This window comes from Mandrillus leucophaeus, unplaced genomic scaffold (genome assembly GCF_000951045.1).
Source record: "Mandrillus leucophaeus isolate KB7577 unplaced genomic scaffold, Mleu.le_1.0 Scaffold509, whole genome shotgun sequence".
NCBI classification, from domain to species: Eukaryota; Metazoa; Chordata; class Mammalia; order Primates; family Cercopithecidae; genus Mandrillus; species Mandrillus leucophaeus.
Genome location: NW_012105464.1, coordinates 1,845,526 through 1,868,475, shown reverse-complemented (window position 1 = coordinate 1,868,475; position 22,950 = coordinate 1,845,526). Strand labels below are relative to the sequence as shown.

General features: G+C 35.5%; 1 protein-coding gene and 1 pseudogene across 1 annotated transcript in view; both read right to left on the bottom strand.

The window, feature by feature from the left end:
• The window catches only part of CFAP47 (cilia and flagella associated protein 47), a 428,524-nt gene that overhangs the window by 154,053 nt on the left and 251,521 nt on the right, over positions 1 to 22,950 (bottom strand). Inside the window, exon 46 of the mRNA XM_011996297.1 lies at positions 11 to 207. Within this exon, the coding sequence (XP_011851687.1) occupies positions 11 to 207 (197 nt within the window). The remainder of the gene's footprint in view (positions 1 to 10; positions 208 to 22,950) is intronic.
• Positions 17,144 to 17,764, bottom strand: LOC105551142 (annotated as a pseudogene).

Genomic DNA, 22,950 nt, shown 5'->3' with positions numbered 1-22,950 from the left:
TTATACATACTATTGGAATATTCTGAGTAAGGGCTTCAAATACTGGTGTTTCAAACTCAAATTTGGCCTCTGGTTGTTCTTCATTCACAATACCTTCAACATAATAGGCACGCACATCATACCTTGATTTCAATAAAATTTTACAAGGGTAGCGTCCAGGATGGAGAGGAAGAAATTGCAAAGGAAGTGGTACAGATCCATCTGAAGCTATCAAAATAATTTTAAAACAGTTCATTTAAAATCCTATAAAACCTAAAATTCATCTTAGTAAGCAATATTTAATATTATTATATTAAATTGTACTGCATAACCTAAAATAGGTTTCGCTGGGATAACACACTACCTCTAAATCTCCAGGGCTTATCATGCAAGCTTATTTATCAATTAGAGTATATATACTGAACTGGTCAGAGAACAGTCTGCTCCTCAAAGTCACTCAGGACTCCCTACTGTGAAAGATACTACCATCTTGCAGTTGTACCATAACAAACATCTCTGTTCTTTGGCTGAGAGGTCAGGGGAAAAGGAATGGCTGGAAGTTTGCTCAAGGACTTTTCAGTTTTCAGCTCAAAATCAATATGCACATTACATTTAACTGGCAAGACCAAGCTATGTGACTCTACCTACTTGAAAGGGGGCTGAGATATAAGGAAATATATGCAACATTAGATGGGCTTTACTGTCTGCCACATTTCTATGACTTAGAGGTGCTCTGTCTCACAGCAATCAAAATAATTTGCAACTTGGCTAGCAGATAGAAATAATTTTTTCATAGTTAATAACCAACGGAACCAGAAAGGGGCATGTGTAATTAACACTTCTCATAACACCCTGTTATAATATTTATCTTAAGTTAATAGCTAATTTTACTTCCTATGCTAGGTGAGCTATCTAGTCTCATTCTTTCCTTTTGGGCAACACCACTTTTTCTCTGAAGGTCACCATTTTCTTAGCTTCCATAAAGTGAGAAAATAGTTATAAAAATTTGGCAACCCGAAAGTAGAATGCAGTATAAGAACATAATACAAATTTCATGGTTAATGCCAAAATATTTAAATAGTCAACGAACAACAAATGATTTTAAAAACGTCTGATGCCTAATTCTGTGGCAGGAAGTTCTCTGAAACCAAGAAAACAAATCAAGCATATCAATCAATGGACCAGACACATACTATGACATTAAATGGCTATAATTTTAGTTCTTTTGCAGTGAACAGTGAACACTTCAAATGGTGAAAGGTGGCACGTTGTTTTCAAATACAATGAAATTTCTATGCCAAGATATGCAAGAACATTTATACACAAGAGCATTATATACAAGAACATTAACTACCCTAAATCCTTTATCAAACAAGAGTTTATGTGTGTGTGTTATAAAGTATACATTATGTAATGTTATATATTATACCTTACATTAATTGAATATTATATAGCATATATTCCATGTCTATGTTGCTATATGTAATACAGTATATATAATGTATAATGTTACATTCAATAGTACATATTAAAACATGCTGATAATGGATAACATTTGAAATTTGTATTACATCCAACAAGTCCAAGAGCATCAGCTGGTCTGAGGAAAAAACAGTTACTCTCAAAGGCTCTCAGAATGTTATTTTTGTTCCATCCTAGTCAAGTATAAACCTAATTTTAGAATACATTTTTTTTCTTGGCAAAAAGGACTTCAGGCACATTTTATTATCTGTTGTTAATCGACTAGTTTTATCCTGAGAGAGGTATTTGGGTTGTGGCAATTTCAATAGAACAAATCAGCATGGAAAATTATTTGTTGTTTTAATAACAGGCATAAAGAGAACTTATTTTGTTTCTTGGATGAACAGAATAAAATAAAAATATTTAGAATATGTAATTTAAATAGAATTCTATTTGTTTAGATTTATTTTATTTGAATGAGAATTAAACTGTTCAGAAAATTTTGAGAATTGCAGAATATCTATTGTTTTCATCAAAGATAAAAAACGTCTAGCTCTTTAATGCTACACAATCATTGCAACGCACAAGTTCAAGTATAAAATTTCTGTCGAGAGCTTTATGTTATACATTTCTGTTTCCAAAAAAGATGTTCATTTACTAATGATTGCTGAGCCTGAAAGTTAAAGCCAAAGACATTCTTAAGTGTACATTTTCTAACTCATGAAATGTTTATGAGCAAGGACCTTAAGGACTACACAATGTCAGCCCCTCTCCCTTACAAATCCAAAAGGAAACCCATTATAATAGTGGAATTTGTGGAAATTATAGTTTTAATTTTGATGATGTATTTATAAATCAATATCTGTTTCATTTTTAAATATCCAAAATAATTTTATTAAGTTGTATCAGAAACATAAATAGGGGTGATATATATTACAAATAAGAGATTTAAAAACTTCTGGGTTAAGATATTTATTTGACAGTATTTGGGTCCCCATCAGATGTAAACTAGCAGAGGTAGAAACCATTTTGATCTTCAGAAATGTGGAAATTTTACTGGACACATTGTGCCATCATATCATAATGGGACATGTTTTCTTAAACTTATTTCCAACTCTGGACTGTAGCAAATGCTGTCCATGCCTTGACATGTCCCCTTTAAGTATGCCTTAAAGGGCATGGATTTATGGATACCTGTGACTTCCTCCTTAGAAAGTTCTCTCTAAACAAAGAATGGTACTCAGTTCTCACATAGATCATCCAGATGTGGTAGTAAAAGCCTGCAGGAGCAGTACCAAACCAAAAATTGATCAAAATTGGTAAATAACAAACGAATAAAAAAACCTGTTTTCTTGCCCTTTGGTTAGAAGAACTCTGAGGCGAATTTGACACCAACTTCCAGAGGCCCCCAGTGGGACTGAGCCCCAATTGCCTGCAATGATAACCTGTTAATTAAAACCCCCGGAATCGGTTTCTTCTCTTTGCAGTCTCCCACTCCCTTACCTATGCTTTGAGATCACCTCTCAAACTACTTGCTCTCAAGACCAGATCTCAGGGTCTGCTGTTGGAATTACCCAGCTTAACACATGCCCTAAATCCCAGGATACAGAGGTTCCTGTCCTGGTCTCATGCTTTCTAGGGCCTTACTCTGATCCTCCTCCGGCATCGCCTCTCTGCACATGCAAGAAATACATGGGTCCAATGGGGCAGTTCTATATAGATCCCAGCACCACCCATGGTTCAAGTTCATGAGACATTATAATTCACAATCCATAGTTCCTTGATCCTGTTTACAGTGCTTTCACAAGACTCTTCCCTAGGTCAGTCCTCCTGGTAGAAGACTCCTAGAACTGTGCAGTAACTAAGAGGTCACTATTAGGAGGGTATGGACCAAGAGTAAGTGTGTGGGCTGACATATCCACATGTTTAAACATAAGAACCATTAGAGTGCATGTTAGAGTTGAAAGACAGAAGAGAATGGTGTGGGCACCTGAATAGCACGCAGCTACCCTGTGCTGCCATTTTCTAGTGCAAAACTCTGAGGAGTCCAAAAATTCTAAATTCAAACTTGGTCTTCAAGGTTCTTATAAAGTTAGATTTGTTAAAATGTATTTTACATAGAATAATAGAATGTATTCTATTTTGAAATGTGTTGGTTTGATTTGTAAGTTTTTAAAATGTAGACATATGTTATGTGGGCTTCCATTTGAACTCTTGACTTGGCCATAACAAATGTTAGGGACTATCTGGATCTGTCCCTTTCATCCCTACTCAATTTAGATGTAGTTAACCTGTATCTTTTCTTTACAAGTGTGGCAACTGTCAGGATTCTATATTTAAAGATAACTGAATATATGTAAATTTACTGAAAAATTACAATTACTGAAGAAAATAAAGAAACATAAAGAAAGAATTTCTTGAAGTAAAGACTACATCATTTGATTTAACTTTGGTTATCGTAAGAAATCAGTGCTATCTACAGTTTTTCAAATAACCCATAAAAATATACTATGTTCAGATCCTAGAATAGGTCATAGTTGGAACAAAAGATCAATACCATTGTTTTGTTCAGCTACAACTGCATAACAAACTACCCAAAAACTTAGTGATTTAAAGCAACAATCATTCATTTGCTCATAATTCTGTGGCCCGAGCTCATTTGGGACAGCTTATCATCTCCACATGGTACTACCTGGATATTTTGACCTGTATATATCCTGGGTACTGACTGTGGTCTTTGGATCTCAGCTGGGAATTCTGTCCTTGAGCACTCTAATCCTGTATGAGATGAGCCCAATCATTTTTCATAGAGTGCACAAGAATTACCAGCAGCAAAAAAGGGATTAATGTAAAAGAAGCTATCAAATATCTGCCTCTTTCCCATTCCTAAATGATCCTTTGTCCAAAGCAAGTCACGTGGCCACAACCAGGTCAATGAGGAAAGGGAGACTATACAAAACCTGTGTATAGGCAGATATGATCAATTTGGGCTTTTACTGTAATAATCTACAATGCACTAATGCAGAGAAAGATACATGTATAAAACTTGTGACCTGAAAAAGATAAAATCAACTCAGAGTTAAAAACTCTCTTTTTTTCAGTTTTGATTCCAATTCTACATTGTGAGACCTTAAGCAAACAACTTAAGGTTTCTTATAAACTCAACTTCTTTTTTTTTTTCCTTTCATTTTTCAACCACAAGTTTATTTTCTAAATTTACTCCATATATTTTTAATACCAGAAAAGGGTTTATTTCCCCCCATGGATACAAGGTAGTCCCTCCCAGATATTTTTGGCATGTGATTTTAAAACTGAAAGCCATCTAAAAATAGTTGTGAAAGCTAAGATATAAGCATTATTTTAATATCCTCCCAACTATTTAAGAAGATCGATTTTTTAAACAATTTTTAACTTTATAATTTTTTAAATTTTAGCTTTTATTTTAGATACAGGGAGGTACATGTGTTGAATCTTTACATGGGTATATTGGACCCAGGTAGTGGGTATAGTACCCAGTAAGTAGTTTATCAACCCGCACACTCCTCCAAACTTCTTAATCTCTTTCAATGAGTGGGATTTGACTAATAGCTTTCAAAAAATTTTATTTTCTGGCTTAGATGTACTGGGTATGAACAATATTTAACATTGAATTAACATATAAAACAAAGGAAACTGGAGATCTGGTTGAAGTAGAATGAGGAGCTAGAAGTTCCCATTTACTTCCATGGCCTCACTATAGAGAAGCCAAAGCACTTCAGAAGAATTTTGGGGCTTCATAGAATATAATTTGATTAACTAATTTATTAGACTTGTTTGTGCCTTAATGGTCATAATTGTATAAAAACACATCAAACATATGGAAGAGATTAAGTAATATAGTAAGTTGAACACTGCCTTCTATAGTTGTTTTTGGTATATTATTAACAAACAGTAATCAGAGCTTTTAATTCAGAAAATGAATAATCAAGAATGAATAATTATATTTACTACATGTACATACATAATTGTATAATATTTATTATAAGAAAACATGAATAATTATATTTTAGAGAACTTTTTGGCCTATTTGTTAAACACACCACCACCTACTACTAAAAACTCTTAATGTAGGCTTTTTTTCTATTGTATAAGTCAAAAGACTAACTTACCTGCTCTCTTAGGCCATTCTCGCATTGCTATAAAGAAATACCTGAGACTGGGAAATTTATTTAACTAAAAAAAAAGTTTAATTTGCTCTTGGTTCTGCAAGCTATAAAGGAAACATGGAAGTATCTGCTTGGCTTCTGGGGAGGACTCAGGAAACTTACAATCATGGCAGAAGACAAAGCAGGAGCAGGCATCTTACATGGCAGGAACACGGGTAAGAGAAGAGAGTAGGGGGAGGTACTATACACTTTTAAACAACTAGACCTCACTAGAATTCACTCACTATCCTGAGTACAGCATCAAGAGTATGGTGCTAAACCATTCATGTGAAACCACCCCTAAGATCCAATCACCTCCTACTAGTTCCCACTTCCAATATGGTGATTACAATTTGAAATTACATTTGAGCAGGGACACAAATCCAAACCATATCACAAGTACAGTGAATTTTTTCCCATTTTAGTTATTATATTTTTGTAGGCACCTGAGTATCTGAATCACAAATACTCTAGAAAAGTAAGTGATTGATTGTGTGCTAACAACTGCTCATTACTGTTTCTTCTTTAATAAAAATATGAAATGTAGCCATAGACATTAAAAAGAGAATTCAGCAGTTAAAAAATTGACAGTGTTTATTTTGTAAAAAATTTCTATTAGTAGAAATTTTGTTTAATATGGTTCACTCAGAAAAAAAAATTCTAAAATGGACTAGCTGCTTAAATTGTTATATTTATTATAATATTCAATAAAATAATAATTTAAAATAAAAACCTATACTTACTATTGACAAATTCAATATTTTAAATATTGGTTAAAATTGATTTTATTATTTAAAAAGAGGTTGAACTACTTTTCCTTTTCTATCACCAAGGAGATTTAAAATAATATAATACTTAGGGGGTAAAAGACAAAGAGTGATAGGAAGAGACAGGGGAAAGGAAAAGGAAAGAAAGGAAGAAAAGAAGAAAAAAGGAGGATAAATCTAAAGGAGAGGGGAAGTAGGAATTGAGGAAGGAAAATGAAAAGTATTTGGAATGCTAAAAGAATGTCATATGACCCTTTTTACCTGACCAACCTCAAATGCCTGAGAGCACTGGACTTGCCTTCCTATGAAGTTTGTAAGTATCTGCCAGAAGGGCAGACTGGTATGCAGTTCCCTGAATGATTTTACTGAAAAGTTGTAAGTGCACATTCTCCCAGGTACCCTAAAGCACAGGGAAAGAAGGTCATAGACAGATACCAGAGTGCTGTAGTATGTAAATGGCAAGGATGGCCAATCATTACCAGCACAGCCAAGCTAGCCTTAAGAGCTACAGGAAAACTTACTAATTTTGTTATTTAAGTCTAGTAGGGCTTTATTAACCTTCTGTCTGCTTGATCCGCCAATTATTGAGAGAGGTCTAATAAGATCTTCCACTGTAATTTAGAATTTGTTCATTTCTCTTTTTACATTAATTGATTTTGGCTTTATATATTTCGAGAATATGTGTTTAGGTATAAATAATTTCAAAGTTTCTTCTCTAAGTTGGACTTTTCCCTTTTTAAATTAAGTAATACATTTATTTACCACAAAGTCTACTTGTTTTCATATTAATATATCTATGCCAGCTATTTTATGATTAGTAAATACCTGGTATAGGTTTTTGATATTTTACCAGGAAATTTTATAAACAGTATAAAGCTACATTTAAATATCACCTTTTATAATTTAGTCTGTTCATATTTATTGTAATTAATGATATATTTGTGTTTATTTTAACATTTCATTTTGTGCCACATTTTATCCCATTTTATTTTGTTCTTTTCTATTCTTGAATTCTATTGAATTTATCAAGTTTTGTTTATTTTCATTTATGCCTCTACTGGTTTAGAAATTATACATTCTATACCTATACTTTTCAGTGCCCCAAATATTCAACATCTATACTTCACATAAAAAATCTTACAGTAATTCAACCCTGGTCCCTAAAATGTAAGAACTTTACATGCCTAAAATGGCAAATCCTTCCTTAGAAAGTTGTTGTCTAGTAATTGAGCTCACTTTGTTTTGGTAACACCTGAATCATTTATTCTTATTATTATTTCTACAGTCAAATCCTCATGGGAGTTACCCACATTTACTGATTATTTTAGTAACCATTATTCTTAGACCCCAATTCTCTCTTCTGAATTCAATTTCCTTCAGCAGTAAGAGGGCTTACGCTTGTTCTTTTACCAAAATCTCTGAGTTTTAAATGGTCTCAAGTTCATTGTTGAATTACAAATGTTTTTATTTCATCTTTACTCATGAGTGATAGTTCACAAGGATATAAAATTCTAGACTGGCAGTTAATTTTCATCAGCACTATAATGCTATTGTCTTTTGGTTTCTAATGTTACTGTTGGTAATTCTGCCTTCAGTATAATTTTTGTTCCTTTATAAATAATCTGCCATTTTTCTCTCATTGCTTTTTGGAATTTCTCTTATCTTTGCCATTCTATGGTTTCACTATGACCTATCTACCTATGTGTAAATTTAGGTATTCTTCTATTGTCTTCTGGTATTGTAGACATTTTGTTTCTGCTTTTCCTTATTCTCATTTGCTCCTAGTAAGATAAGAAATGTATCTGATTTAGGTGGTCACTTGTAGAGCAACTCATTCCATATTTACTTTACAGCAATCTCTTAGTTCTAACTATGGAGGTAACTCAATATGCAGCCCTTGGGCCCATTTCCTGTATCAAACAAGCATCTACCTATTAAATGTAGGTAGGGTACTTGTTTGGTTGGTTTTTCATGCCCTGACAGTTTTGTAATGATCTAAAGAAAAATCTACATCTTAAAAAAATATATGTAACATATACATATATAGGTATACATATAAAAAACAGGATATATATATATATATCTTCCTGTTAACAGGTTGAGTATTCCTTATCTGAAATGCCTGGGGCCAGAAGTATTTTAGATTTCAGAATTTTTCAGATTTTGGAATACATGCATATGCATAATGAGATAACTTAGGGATAGGACCCAAGTCTAGACAGGAAATTCATTTATGCTTCATATACACATTATACACATAGCCTGAAGGTAATTTTACATGCTATTTTAAGAAATTTTGTTCATGAAACAAGTTTTGACTGCCTTTTGACTGTGACTTAATATGAGATCAAATGTGAAATTTTCCACCTGTGGCACCATGTTGGTGATCAAAATGTTTCTGATTTTGAGCATTTGGAGTTTTGGAGAGTTCAAATTTTGGATTTCCATGTTGGTTACTCAACCTATAATCAATAATGTGAACCGTGAAAATCTGAGACAGGTCTCAGTTAATTCAGAAAGTTTATTTTGCCAAGGTTGAGGATGCACGCCTGTGATGTGACATGGTCTCAAGAGGTCCTGACAACATGTGCTCAAGGTGGTAGGGGCATAACTTGGTTTTATATACATTTTAGGGAGACATGAGACATCAATCAATAGGTGTAAGATGTGCATTGGTTCAGTCTGAAAAGGTGGGTGAAGGTGGGACAACTCGAATCGGGGAGGGGGCGTCTAGGTCATAGGTAGATAAGAGACAAATGGTTGTATTTTTCTGAGTTTCTGATTAGCCTCTCCAAAGGAGGCAATTAGATATGCATTTATCTCAGTGAGCAGAGGAGTTACTTAGGATAGAATGAGAGGCAGGTTTGCCCTAAGCAGTTCCCAGCTTGACTTTTCCCTTTAGCGTAGTGATTTTGGGACCTCACGATTTAGTTTCCTTTCACAATAAACTCTTGTCCCACCAATAATATTACAACCAGAAATATAACCCCAACCACTTAGGCAACTGAACGGACCCCCTCTGGGCCAAGGGAAACCTGAAACATTGAATTACCAGCCATAATGGAAAGGGAGGTTGGACACGCTTTGCTATATCCTTTCCCTTTTGGAGTTTAGACACAACTGACCATCATTAAGATTAAAATAGGTATCATAAGACTGATGAAACAGACTCTTTGTGTCAATAAGATACCAAATTCCAAACTGACTCTGGTATAGCATCACATGGCAAATAACAAACCCTGAATGAAATAAAATCATTTTGCCCCCAAATACATGTCTTTGACATATTTTGAAATGGCCCTGAAAAGCTGTATTTTGTGGGAGCAATTTTGTATCTGTAGAGAATCTTCATTAATGCATCTAGGCCTTTCCTGATCTAGGAGAGATTAAGCATCTGATGCCTTCTAAGGCCTGAAAAAAAAACATTTAGCATCTATTCTCTCTGATGCTTGCTGTCTGGAGGCCTCATCTACGTAACAAGAACCTTGGCTTCCACAACTCCATTTATCTTAACTCAAGCATTTCTTTCCAGGACTGCAAGTCTTTAGCTTAACTCTTTAACCCAATTGCCAATGAAAATACCTTTGAATCCTTCTATAACTGTAATAAGCCCTCCCTATCCTCACATTGAGATGTTTGGCTTTTCTAGGCCAAACCAATGTATACATTACGTGTACTGCCTTATGTCTTTCCCTGTAACTTGCCTCCCTAAAATGTATAAAACCAAACTGTAACTCGACCATCTCAGGCACTTTCTCAAGACCTCCTGAGATTGTTCTCCAGTCTATGATCACTCATACTGGCTCAGAATAAACCTCTTCAAATATTTCACAGAGTTTGGCTTTTTCATCAATAAAATACACCACAACTGACTTAGACTCTTCCCATCTCTGCCACCACTACTACCAGATCTTCATGTGAGATTCTACACATTACTGACAGAGTGATGTCCCTCCACATAATCCCCTACAGTTGTGGTAATTTTTGGGAATTCCTCATAGGATACATGTAAATGACTGGCTGCTGTTGAATTTTTGGATTTCTGTAGGCCTGCATGGGTCATTTAATGAAAAATTAGAAGGGGACCTATCAAGGAGTTCTAGCTTGATAGCATTTTAAATAGCAAGTTTTCTATAATTGTCTAAGAAGACAAAATTACCCAAAGAAAACAACTGACGTAAGATTTCACTTTCTAATTAATCCCTCCATACGGAAAGAAGCAAGGGATTGCTGACAGCAAATTAACTTTGTATTCTGCATTTTCATTTCTGAATACCATAAACATTCTCTAATTGTCCTGTATTAAATATAAAATCTGTTTTGAACAGAGTTTATTTTTAAGTTCTTGCAGACTGATTTACTAAGTGTGCAAATTAGTATGAATGAGCTGCTAGCAAGCCAATAATCAGCATGTTCTCTAGGACTTAAAATAATGGAAAAGACTACTGAAATTTCTGATTAAATGCCTCCCTAAATATATAATTGTAGAGCATATGTTTACCACTGAAGACCTAACAGAAAGAACAAGCAACTTTTTTAAAGTTCACTTTTTTTTTTTACTTGCCAGCTCTATGTCTATAAATATAAAGCAATGAAAGGCAAAGTGAGTCATTTATCAAACTGAAAATATATTAAAACTATAAGGACAAAGAATATATGCAGTCTTGGATATTACAATTATGTTGAATCCGTTATGTTACATTATTTGACTTAAAGTGTATTTTTAAAAAATAACATAGAACACAATCAAGTGTCATTGTAGTTTGGTGCATGCAGAGTAGGAGGAAAGAATTTGGATTGGGCAGAAAACCTAAACGTTAGTAGGACATATATTTATAACTAAACAAAGTACACAGGACATATATTTGCAACTAGACAAAGTACAGACTCTGACTATGAGAAGATAGGTATGGGAGGGCAGCAGGAGAAAGGCCTATCTATCAAGTAACAGTTATCACAGGGTTTATCTAAAGTAAGAAGCAAGCTTAAATAAGGCAAGTCGCACAGAGAAAAGAAGAAATGGGTAAGGCTGGTATAAAAGAAGCCAATTCCACAGTTAAAGACCCAGGATCCCAAGTTGAGGGGAAGATTCCTGTTTAAGGGGCCTAGGGCTATCCAGAACAATGATGGATGGCAGGAAGAGTGTACCAGTACCCAGGGAGGGAGCTGGCAGAAACAAACTAGGCTTTTAAGAAATAAAGTAGAAACCTATGCCTGAGTGCTGGGACAGACGTGACAGAAATAAATGTATCGCAAAGATTGATCGTGCTAAAACCACCTTTGCAAAAATTATAAATGAGAAAATAACGATAGTGAAAGAAATCTTATCTAATGGAGTCCATCTTGCTTCTAACCTCCAAGCCATCATTGTTTACTTCTGGGCATGAGCCAAAATAACTCTGGGAGGAACTTATAGTTTAACTTTGAAACAAAGATGGTAACAGCTCTTTCCCCAAACAAATCCCCTTCCCACCTGGGGACGAGACTGCCTTTACAGAACTAACACATTAGACAAAACATTAGAAATTATGGTTTAGGAGTCATGCAACCGGAGGCTGCAAGAGTCTGAACCTCCCCAAATTGCTCCTGGGGATAACATCACTATTGTAAAGTCCAAGATCGGTGCTTGAGATATTTTGTAGACCCTGTATCCTGGATGGATCAGTTGCCACGAGCCAGATGATAAACTGGCTCATCTGGTCTTGTGGCCTCCACCCAGGAACCGACTTAGTGCAAGAGGATGGCTTTGACCCCCTGTGATTTCATCTCCGACCTGACCAATAAGCAATCCCCACTTCTCCAGCCCCTACCTGACAAATTATCCTTAAAAACTCTGATCCTTGAATTCTTGGGGAGACTGATCTGAGTAATAATAAAACTTGAGTCTCCCATACAGCCAGCTCTGCATAAATTAAACTCAATCTCTATTACAATTCCCCTGTTTTGATAAATTGGCTCTGAATAGGCAGCAGGCAAGGAGAGCCCATTGGGTGGTTACAATGCAAATGAGGAGGCAGGGCTAACAGATCCAGCATCAGACTGGTACTCACTAGACTGTAGGTATGACATGGGAGACTGGTGGTCAGCACAGATGGGCCTCTGGATCCCACTCCTGAGATAGAAACTGGCTCAGGACCTGGGATGGAACATATCAACAGGGATGGTAGGGGGAAGGGAAAGAAATCAGAAATTTTCTACATTTAACGCTACTGACAATGTAACTAGTAGACTTCTTTAAAATAACAATTGCTTGTCACAAGAGGGCACTAGCTGCGGGGGTCGGCCCGCAGACCCTGACCCAAACGACGGATGAATAAAACGTACACTGACACACAGATATTCTATTTTGCCAGTCCTGCTGAGTGTCCAGCCGCCTGCACACCAAGAGAGGTTTGTCATTGCGGCCAGCCCTGAGCGGCTCACACTCCAGGCATTTATTTCGTATACAATTAACAACAGAAGCTCTGAGTCAACACACTTGTGGATAATTAACATGGTTAAGAGAGTAGTTCTCAGAATGATTAAAGCTCAGGTACCGTGGTCTAAAGTTAAATATCATTAGGGGGCAATATCTCTAGTTGACCTTCCCCGGAGAGGGCCATCTGGCTCAAAGGTTAGTTATTGGAGGTAGGGTAAACAGACTTAACTGGGGAAGCCTCTATTGTCCCTAGTATTTACCCTATGACCTAATGCTCTAAGGTAAGCTACGGCTGCCTTCAGCCTGTTCAATTGTTACAAGCTATGTAACCTTTCGGCCTTCCAAAAGGTTTGTGACTACTCCCTATAACTTTTCCTAATATTTCCCTGTAATATTTCTGCCACCATTCTGATTGAATCCCACCAGACAACATTTCTGTGTGTGATACATTTTATATGCTTCCTCCAGTTGTTTTATGTGCTTCTTCCAATTCCTTTGCTGCCACCACCTCCATCAATCTCAGCCACTTGTCTTTTTTCCAGGTTCGTCTCCTTGGGGGTGACCTATATCTTGCATCAGAAGCAATAGAGCCAACCCCTTGACTGCTGCTTTACAACCAAGCAGACCTGCCCCCATGCTCAGTTTCAGGCTCCTTCTGCCTTGGCAGAGCATGGTATTTGACACCTTAGCTACAGAATGCTGCCTTAAATGCTAGGGCCCTGGTGTAAAGTTTAGGAAACAGGAACAGGAGACAAGGAGGTAAACATGCAGATAAAATTCCTTTTCTTTCCTCTCTCACATTGATTGCTCAAGGGTACTTTGCAGAGACACCTGCTGAGCAATCTGATGCATATACAGTCATGCACTATCTGGTCAACCACTGGGTGCCTATATGATGGTGGTCCCATAAGATTATAATGGAGATGAAGAACTCCTATTGCCTAGTGATGCCGTAATGTCCTGCTGCAATGCATATTATATGGTGATGCTGGTGTAAACAAACCTACCGAGCTGCCAGTGGTATAAAAGCTTAGCACATACAATTATGTACAGTTCATAAAACTTTATGGAAATAAATTACCAGAATTTATTTGCCGTGGCAAATAATGACCAGACTGTGTTGCTGATTTATGTATTTATTATATTATACTTTTCCTTGTTATTTTAGGGTGTACTTCTACTTATTTGAAAAAAAAAATAACTGTAAAATAGTCTCAGGCAGTTACTTCAGGAGGTATTCCAGAATAAAATATTGTTATTATAGTTATTATAGGAGATGATAGCTCCATGCATGCGATTGTTCCTAAAGACCTTCCAGTGTGGGACAAGATGTGGAGGTAGAAGATAGTGATATTGATGATCCTGACTCTGTGTAGGCCTAGGGTAATGTGTGTGCTTGTGTCTTAGTTTTTAATAAAGAAGTTTAAGAAGTAAAATAAATAAATAAAGTTTAAAATAAAAAAGTTTATAGAATAAGGATATAAAGAAAGAAAATATTTTTGTACAGCTATATACGTTTTAGCTAAGTTTTATTACAAGAGTCAACAAGTTTAAAAATATTAAGAAGTTTATAAAGCAAAAAAGTTACAGTAAGCCAAGATTAATTTATTATTATACAAAATTTTAAAAAATAAATTTAGTGTAGCCTAAGTATACAGTGTTTATAAAGTCCACAGGAATGGACAGTAATCTTCTAGGACTTCGCATTCACTCACCACTCATTCACTGACTCACCTAGCGCAATTTCCAGTCCTATAAGTTCCATACATGGTAAGTGCCCTGTATAGGTATATCTTTTTAAAAATATTTTATACCCCATTTGTACTGTACCTTTTCTAGGTTTAGATGTGTTTAGCTACACAAATGCTTAGCCTTGTGTTACAATTGCTTACAGTATTTGGTACATTAACTTGTTGTGTAGGTTTGTAGCCTCAGAGCAATAGGTTGTACCATACAGCCTAGATGATTAGTAGGCTATACCATCTAAGTTTGTGTAAGTACACTGTGATGTTCACAAAAAGATGAAACCACCTAACAAAGCATTTCTCAGTATGTATCCCCTTTGTTAAGCCATGCATGATTGTATTCACAGAGGTAAGCTGTGGATACTGAGGCAACAGCTCATGTATCATGCATTGCTTTACCTCCCATCCTTCCCTTCCTTGTTTCTATTTTTATTTTTCCACTCTCAGTGCCCTGAATTTGCATCTCCCAAGTAAAGTATTTGTATTTAGTTATTGCTTAAGGTTTTATTTTCTAGGGGATTCAAACTAAGATAATTACTAGAGTAAGAATAAACAGCATTGTGACTTCACATTTTGTGCAGCATAACATAATGGAAACAGAATAGAGGAAGATTTAGCAGGCTTACTCAGTATACTTACTCTAATTACTTAGTAGACTTGAATGCTAACTCAGGAGACTTGATGTGATCTCCTATATGGTCTGTGAAGACACTTAAATTTCCTGGGCCTAACATTCTCCCTTTTACAAATGGAGATGTTGTACCATGGTGGCATTAGGCTGTGCAAGTGGTGGTTCCCCAGTTTATTCTAATACAAGGATTAACTACACAAGTGATCTGGGCAGGGAGAATTTTGATAATATAGGTTCCTAGACGACTTCCAACCTGAGAATAATTCAGTAGGCCTAGAGTTGGACCTGGAATATGTATTTTGTTGCAGGTACCCAGGCACCACTGAGGTACATCCAGAGTTGCTGACCACTGGCAAACAATAACCAAAAGTGAGCTGGAGTGGCTATACTACAATTACAAATGGACTTTAAGTCAAAAAATGTTAAAAGAGCCAAAGAACATCATTATAGAATGATGAAAGATTCCATTATTTAAGAACATACAGCAATTAGAAACATATATGACCATAACATGTAATCCTCAAATATATAAAACACACACTGACAGAATTAAAGAGAGAAATAGGCTTTTTAATAATAATATATAATAATAATAGTTGGAGGTTTCAATACCTCACTTTCGATGCAGTGGCATGATCTTGGCTCATTGCACCCTCCGCCTTCCAGGTTCAAGCAATTCTCGTGTTTCAGCCTCCCGAGTAGCTGGGATCACAGGCTTGTGCCACCATGCCCATCTAATTTTTGTGTTTTTAGTAGAGACGGGGTTTTGCCATGTTGGCCAGGCTAGTCTGGAACTCCTGGTCCCAAGCAATCTGCCCACCTTGGCCTCCCAAAGTGCTCGGATTACAAGCATGATGAGCCACTGCTCCTGGCTGTGTATAGTTTTTAAATTGGTGTCCTTGCAGAGGGGAGGATCCATGGAGCCTTGTAATATGCCATCTTGCTCTGCTTATCCCTGATATACTTTCAACATACAAAAATATTGTGTTTCTGTATATTTGCAATGAATAATTTAGCATGAAATTAAGAAAGCAATTGTTTTTAAGATATTATCAAAAAGAATAAAATAGGAATATATTTTAAAAAGTGTAAAACTTATACTCTGAGAAATATAAAACCCATTGAAAAAATAAAGAATTTCTAAAGAAATAAAAAAAAAATCATTCCAAATTTCTGATTCAAGACAATATTGTTAAGATAACAATCTTCCCCAAATTATCTACAGAATCAATGCAATACTTCTCAGAAGGCCAGTAGGCTTCTTCTTATAAATCAACAAGCAGATTCTAAAATCCATAAGCAGTTGGGAAGGGTCTGGAATAAGCAAAATAATCTTTTTAAAAAGAAAAATATTTCAGGACGCACACTTTATGATTTCAAAACTTACTACAAAGCGATAGTAATTAGACCAGTTTGGGACTGGCATGAGGACAGACATGAAGACCAATGGGATAAAGTAAAGAATACAGAAATAAACTGTGTATCTATCATCAATTGATTTTTTTATTTCAAAAATTGTATTTATTTAGAAGCATTCAGAATGTCAACAAAACAGCTGCAACTGTTTCTTTTTTGCAATTAGAGTGATATTCAGTTAACAGAGCAATTCTTTCGTGTTAGATGCATCACAATTAAAAAAGAAAAAACTACCATCCCCATATATAACTAATTTGTGCTGTGCACTAACAAGAACCTGATTTAAATTTCCATGCCAATTTACAACCCCCATATTCTACTAGGCAAGGTTAGTAGCTATTGAAAATACCACCAGAACAGGACTTTCTAAAGACACATTCAGTAGTGTGTTAATTATACACACACAAAAAAAGACTGTACAGTTTACAAACAAATGTTATACAGCCTTACATTTCAATTTTTTTCTTTAAAAGGAGTGAGTTGTGTACAAGGGGATTAAATGCTTTATAGACAAGAAAAAAAAAAACTACAGTAGAACCAACTTATTCATCATCATCATCTTCTTCTTCTTCCTCCCCCTGATCCTCATCTTCTTCATCTTCCTCCTCTTCCTTCTTTTTCTTACTTTTTTCAGCCTTTACAACTCCCTTTTTTGCTGCATCAGGCTTTCCTTTAGCTTGATATGCAGCAATATCCTTTTTGTATTTTTTCTTCAGCTTCGCAGCCTTCTTTTCATAAGGCTGCTTGTCATCTGCAGCGGTGTTATTCCACATCCCTCCCAGTTTCTTTGCAATATCACTAGTGGACTGGACGGATGTTCTCCTTTGATTTTTGGGCGATACTCAGAGCAGAACAGAAAAAAGGCTGAAGGAGGCATCTTAGGTGCATTGAGATCCTTGAAATTCTTTTTTGTTTCCCCCTTAATAGGGACATATTTTCATCTCTCTTTCATAACAGGCCTTGTCTGCCTTTGCCATGTCTTCAAATTTTCCTTTCTTTTTAACAGACATGGTCTTCCACCTCTCTGAGCAGTTCTTAGAAAACTCGGAGAAACTGACTGAAGCATCTAGTTGTTTCTTCTTGTGCTCCTCCTGATGAGTTTGCACAAAAAATGCATATGATGACATTTTGCCTCTTGGCTTCCTAGGGTCTCCTTTGCCCATCTTTACTTACTTTTCTTCAGTGAGGCACAGAATCGCCCAGTGCCTGCCTGGCTCTCACTTGCCCTGGCACTGTCTCTGTGGAGATCAATGTACTGCAATGGCTGTGAGAGGGTCAACTGATTTTCAACAAAGGTGCCAAGATCATTCAATGTGGAAAGAGTAGTGTTTTCAACAAATGCTGCTAAGACGACTTGGTAGCCACATGCAAAGGAATGAAGTTCTCACAGGATATACAGATATTAACATAAAATGGATAAAAGACCTAAATGTGAGAGCTAAAGCCATAAAAGTCTTAGAAGAAACATAGGGATAAATCTTCATGACCTCACATTTGGCAATGGTTTCTTAGATATGATCAAAAGCAAGAGCAACAAGAACAACAAAAACAGTTAAACTGGACTTCATTGAAATCAAAAAACTCCTGTGCTTCAAAGGATGCTAGCAAGAGAGTAAAAAGACAACTCACAGAATGGGAGAAAATACTTGCAAATCGTGTATCTATCTGATAAGATATTGTATCTGAAATATAGAAAGAACACTTGCAACTCAATGATGAAAAGACAACTCAATTTTTAAAGTGGGTAAAAAAATCTGAATAGACATTTATACAAATAAGGTATACAAATGGCAAATAAGCACATGGAAAAGTGCTCAACATCATTATTCATCAGGAAAATGGCAATGAAAACCTCAATAAGACACCACTTCCACTCACTAGGATGGCTAGAATCAAGAAGTCAGACAATAACAAGTCTATGATGTGGAATAATTAGAATCCTCATACGCTGTTGGTGGGAATGTAAGATGGTGCAGCCACTTTGGGAAAAATTTTGGCAGTTTTTCAAATGGTTAAACATAGGATTACCCATATGATCCAACACTTCTACTCACAGACGTATATCCAAGATAAATAAAAACATATGTCTGCATAAAACCTTGTACACAAATGTTGATAGCAGCATTATTCATGGTAGCTAAAAGGTAGAAACAACCCAAATGTCCGTTAACTGATGAATGGATAAACAAAGTAGGGCATAGTCACAAAATGGAATATTATTTGATCATTACAAGAAATAGCATACTGCTAAGTGAAGAAGCCAGTCAGAAAATATAACATACGATTCATTTTACAGGAGATCTCCAAAATAGGCACTTCTATAGAGATAGACATTAGATTAGTGACTGCTTAAGGATGATGGGATGGTGGATGATGGAGGGGCATGATATCTAAAGAGTACTGGGTTTCTTTCTGAGACCATAAAAGTGTTCTAAAATTGATTGTGTTAATGACTACAGATATTTATAAATATACTGAAAACTATTGAATTGTACATTTTAAATCTGTCAATTGTATGGTATGTGAATGATATCTCAACAAAGCTTAAAATCAAAATACATAGAGGAATAGAGATCAGGAGTGTGAGCACAGGTGAAGATCCTTTTATTTTTTACTTGATGTAAATTCAAATGACAAGTATTATCCTTTATGGTTATTTTTGCAACTCTTCTAGGAAGATAGACTATAATAAAACTTATTACACTTATAATTAAATTTAAAGACCAAAAACAGAGTTGTCATTTCATTGCTCTTGCTAATTTGGGTTTTCTAAAAAATTTATTTTTCGATCTTATAAGATTTAAATGTAGTATATGAATTACTGATTTTCTTCCAGAATCTAATCACATTCTTTTTTTTTTTTTTTTTTTTTTTTTGAGACGGAGTCTCGCTCTGTCGCCCAGGCTGGAGTGCAGTAGTGCGATCTCAGCTCACCGCAAGCTCTGCCTCCCGGGTTCATGCCATTCTCCTGCCTCAGCCTCCCGAGTAGCTGGGACTACAGGTGCCCGCCACCACGTCTGGCTAATTTTTTTGTATTTTTAGTAGAGACAGGTTTAACCGTGTTAGCCAGGATAGTCTTGATCTCCTGACCTCATGATCTGCCTGCCTCACCCTCCTAAACTGCTGGGATTACAGGCGTGAGCCACTGCGCCTGGCCCTATCACATTCTTATATAGACCATATTTGGACAGGATGCTTGACAATTGTGGCAATCCTATCTGAAAGATACATATAAATTATATTTCTAAGTGAGTTAAAGAAATTCAATTTTAAATTTGTTTTGCAAATTTGAAGAGTTTTTGCCAAAAACAAATGTGACAAATATAATAGCACAAGCTGAGCCCTTGGTATTTTGAGAAAAATTAACTCAATCTTACTTTTAATATTAGGTAAGTTTTGGCAATGCTAACAATAAAGTATAATAGATTTGTTCCAATTAAAGTCAGCTTACATCATTAAAACTAACATTTAATTTGATATTCTGTTAAATAAAATTAATTTTTTATCCTGTTTGAAATGTACTTGTGGTTACTCCATATAACAGAATGTAGAGCTTATTTTTGAAGTATATTTTATAAGTTTTTTGTTTTTGCTTTTTTATTTGTTTTTATTTTTTGGGGGGGACAGAGTTTCACTCTTGTTGCCCAGGCTGAAGTGCAATGGTGTGATCTCGGCTCACTGCAACCTCTGCCTCCCAGGTTCTAGCAATTCTCCTGCCTCAGCCTCCCAAGTTGCTGGCATTACAGGCACCCACCACCACGCCAGGCTGATTTTTGTATTTTTAGTAGAGATGGGGTTTCACCATGTTGGCCACACTGGTCTCAAACTCCTGACCTCAGGTGATCCACCCATCTCGGCCTCCCAAAGTGCTGGGATTACAGGCATGAGCCACCGCACCTCACCTATTTTATAAGTTTTAAGGATTAATTTAATTTCATTTTTTCACAAATTTTCAATTTTATTTTGAGGCTGAAGAGTAATTTAGCTATTAATGTATTTAATCTTTGTAAAATGAGAACTGCAGTTGACCTTTGAACAACATGTATTTGAACTGTATGGGTGCACTTACATGCAGATTTTTTTCAACCAAATGCAGATAGAAAATGCAGTGTCCATGGGCCATGAACCCGTGTACACCCAGGGCTGAGTTTTCTCATCAGTGAGTTCTCCCAGATCCGTTGTGGAACTTGAGTATGAGTGGATTTGAGTATACATGGGTGGTTTTGGAACAAATCCATTGTGCATACTGAGGTATGACTGTACATATAGTATTAGTTATTGATAATAAATATTTTCTACATATTTATAATTATATTACATATTAAAAAGTTGTCATGGATGATTTACTGGTATTTCAGTCACCAGTTTAACTGCTAATTATTAGTGAATATTTTAAAATTAGGGAAATTAGAATAAGGTGGGAGAAGGGAGAGAAGGATAACAGTGCTCCTACAATATGCTCTTCTAACATGTCTGTCACATTAGAAGATCAATATTTAGATCAATATTTTGAATTAATCTAATTTCTTCTTGTTCTCCCAAGAGAGAAGGAGCAGAAGAAATTGTAGCAATACAAAATACTAGAAACTGAAGTCATAACACTTAGGAATGAGGGTTTTGAGCTCCATATTAAGTGATCAGCAAAACCAGCCCAGAGCATTTTGTTTGAGTGCTTTGCAAATATTGCTCATATAGGACCCTGTATATTGGGGAAGTGATTTGGATAATCGCTAGTGGAAACATAGCAGGTCTCCTGCTTAGCTATGCTGTTTAAGGCCAATAAAGCTCTGCCTGTCCGTAAATCTCAACATCCCGGGAACCACATGTGGAAGGGATTGTAAGTCAATATCTACACCCAGGTTCAATTCTGAGTTTTCTGACGCATGAGGTTGTCACAGTTTGTGGGAGGGGCCTTCTAAAAGAGCAATTAATGTAAAATTAGAAATATAAAAGTAGGAACAGGGACTAGGAAAGGAGGTCAAAAAAGTAAAGAGTCATAAAGCTTCTGCTCCTTTGGTATCACAGTAAATCTGTCCCTAAAATCACTAAATGTTTCAGTAAAGACTGATTGACAACATTAATATGAGAAGAAAGAAAGCCACTTTTTTAATATCTTAAAACTAGCTTCTTTTGATGAGTTTAGAACTTCAGTGATCATAAATATGGCCCTACTTCTACCCATCTTCTGGAGCTAGGGGAACACTGGGGCTATCCCTGGTTCTCCAGATAAATTATTGTCATTTGTTTCTTTCTCCATGACACCAAAAAAAAAAAAAAAAAAAAAAGTTTTATTTCCATATTGCCATATTTATTGTCAGGAATTTGCTTGTTCATTCTCCTAAAATCAGTTTATACCATAAAAATATGTTTTCTAAACACGTAACTCTAATCTTCTAAGGCACAAATTCTAATAGAATTCCATTTATTAAAGTTACAATGCTTGCATCCCATTCCTTTTTATTATTCAAGTCCACCTCTGAACAGCAGAATGCACAGAGTTTAGGGCATGCCTTTTATTTGATTTGTTACTATGCTGAGTTATAATATCCTACTTTTGAAAGTTTCCTAATATCTTTCTTCTTAAACTTACTTCATTTAAGTGCCTGTTTAAGACAGTGAAAACAGAAACATAGGATGAAAAGATCCCTTTATAATCTCAATTGCACAGAAAATTGAGTTAGACATAAACCATGATAGGCCAAATACATTTAAAAGTTTTATCATGATCATTCAAAATTGTTTGCCATTTTATTTTTTCATATTTTGACAGTAATCATCTTACCATAATGGATAATTAATAATTGATATGAAAGAAAAAACCAGCCTTAGAAAAATATCTGATTGAACAGATTTTTAAATGTAAATAACTTCACACTTACTTACAATTAAAAACTATTTAAATATGAGACAGTCTTCATGAGTGTTTAATAAGGCTATACTTCAAGTTTTAAGTCAATTCTATTCTGCGTATCCTTGGTTATACATTTTCTCAAAGTGAAATGCTTTAAAATTTGAATTATCGTATATAGTCAACTGAATTAATTCTTAATTTTATTTACAAACACATTCTATATGTGTCTATATATAACACTTATTTTATTATAAGAGCTACTTATCTGTGAGTCCACCAAAGGAAAGAATAAGGCAATTTTTATCTTTTTGCCTAGGGAAATTGATGCTCAACATTGTCGATGAATGAATGGCTGAAAAAATACATTCACAATTCTCTCTGTGTTTTAAAGTAGACACGGCTTTATCCAGTTATCTCAAAAGGGATTAAAAAGTTACTAAAACAAGTTATTCATTTAAAGTCCTAATAGCACATTGAAAAGCTGAAGTTTATAAAGAT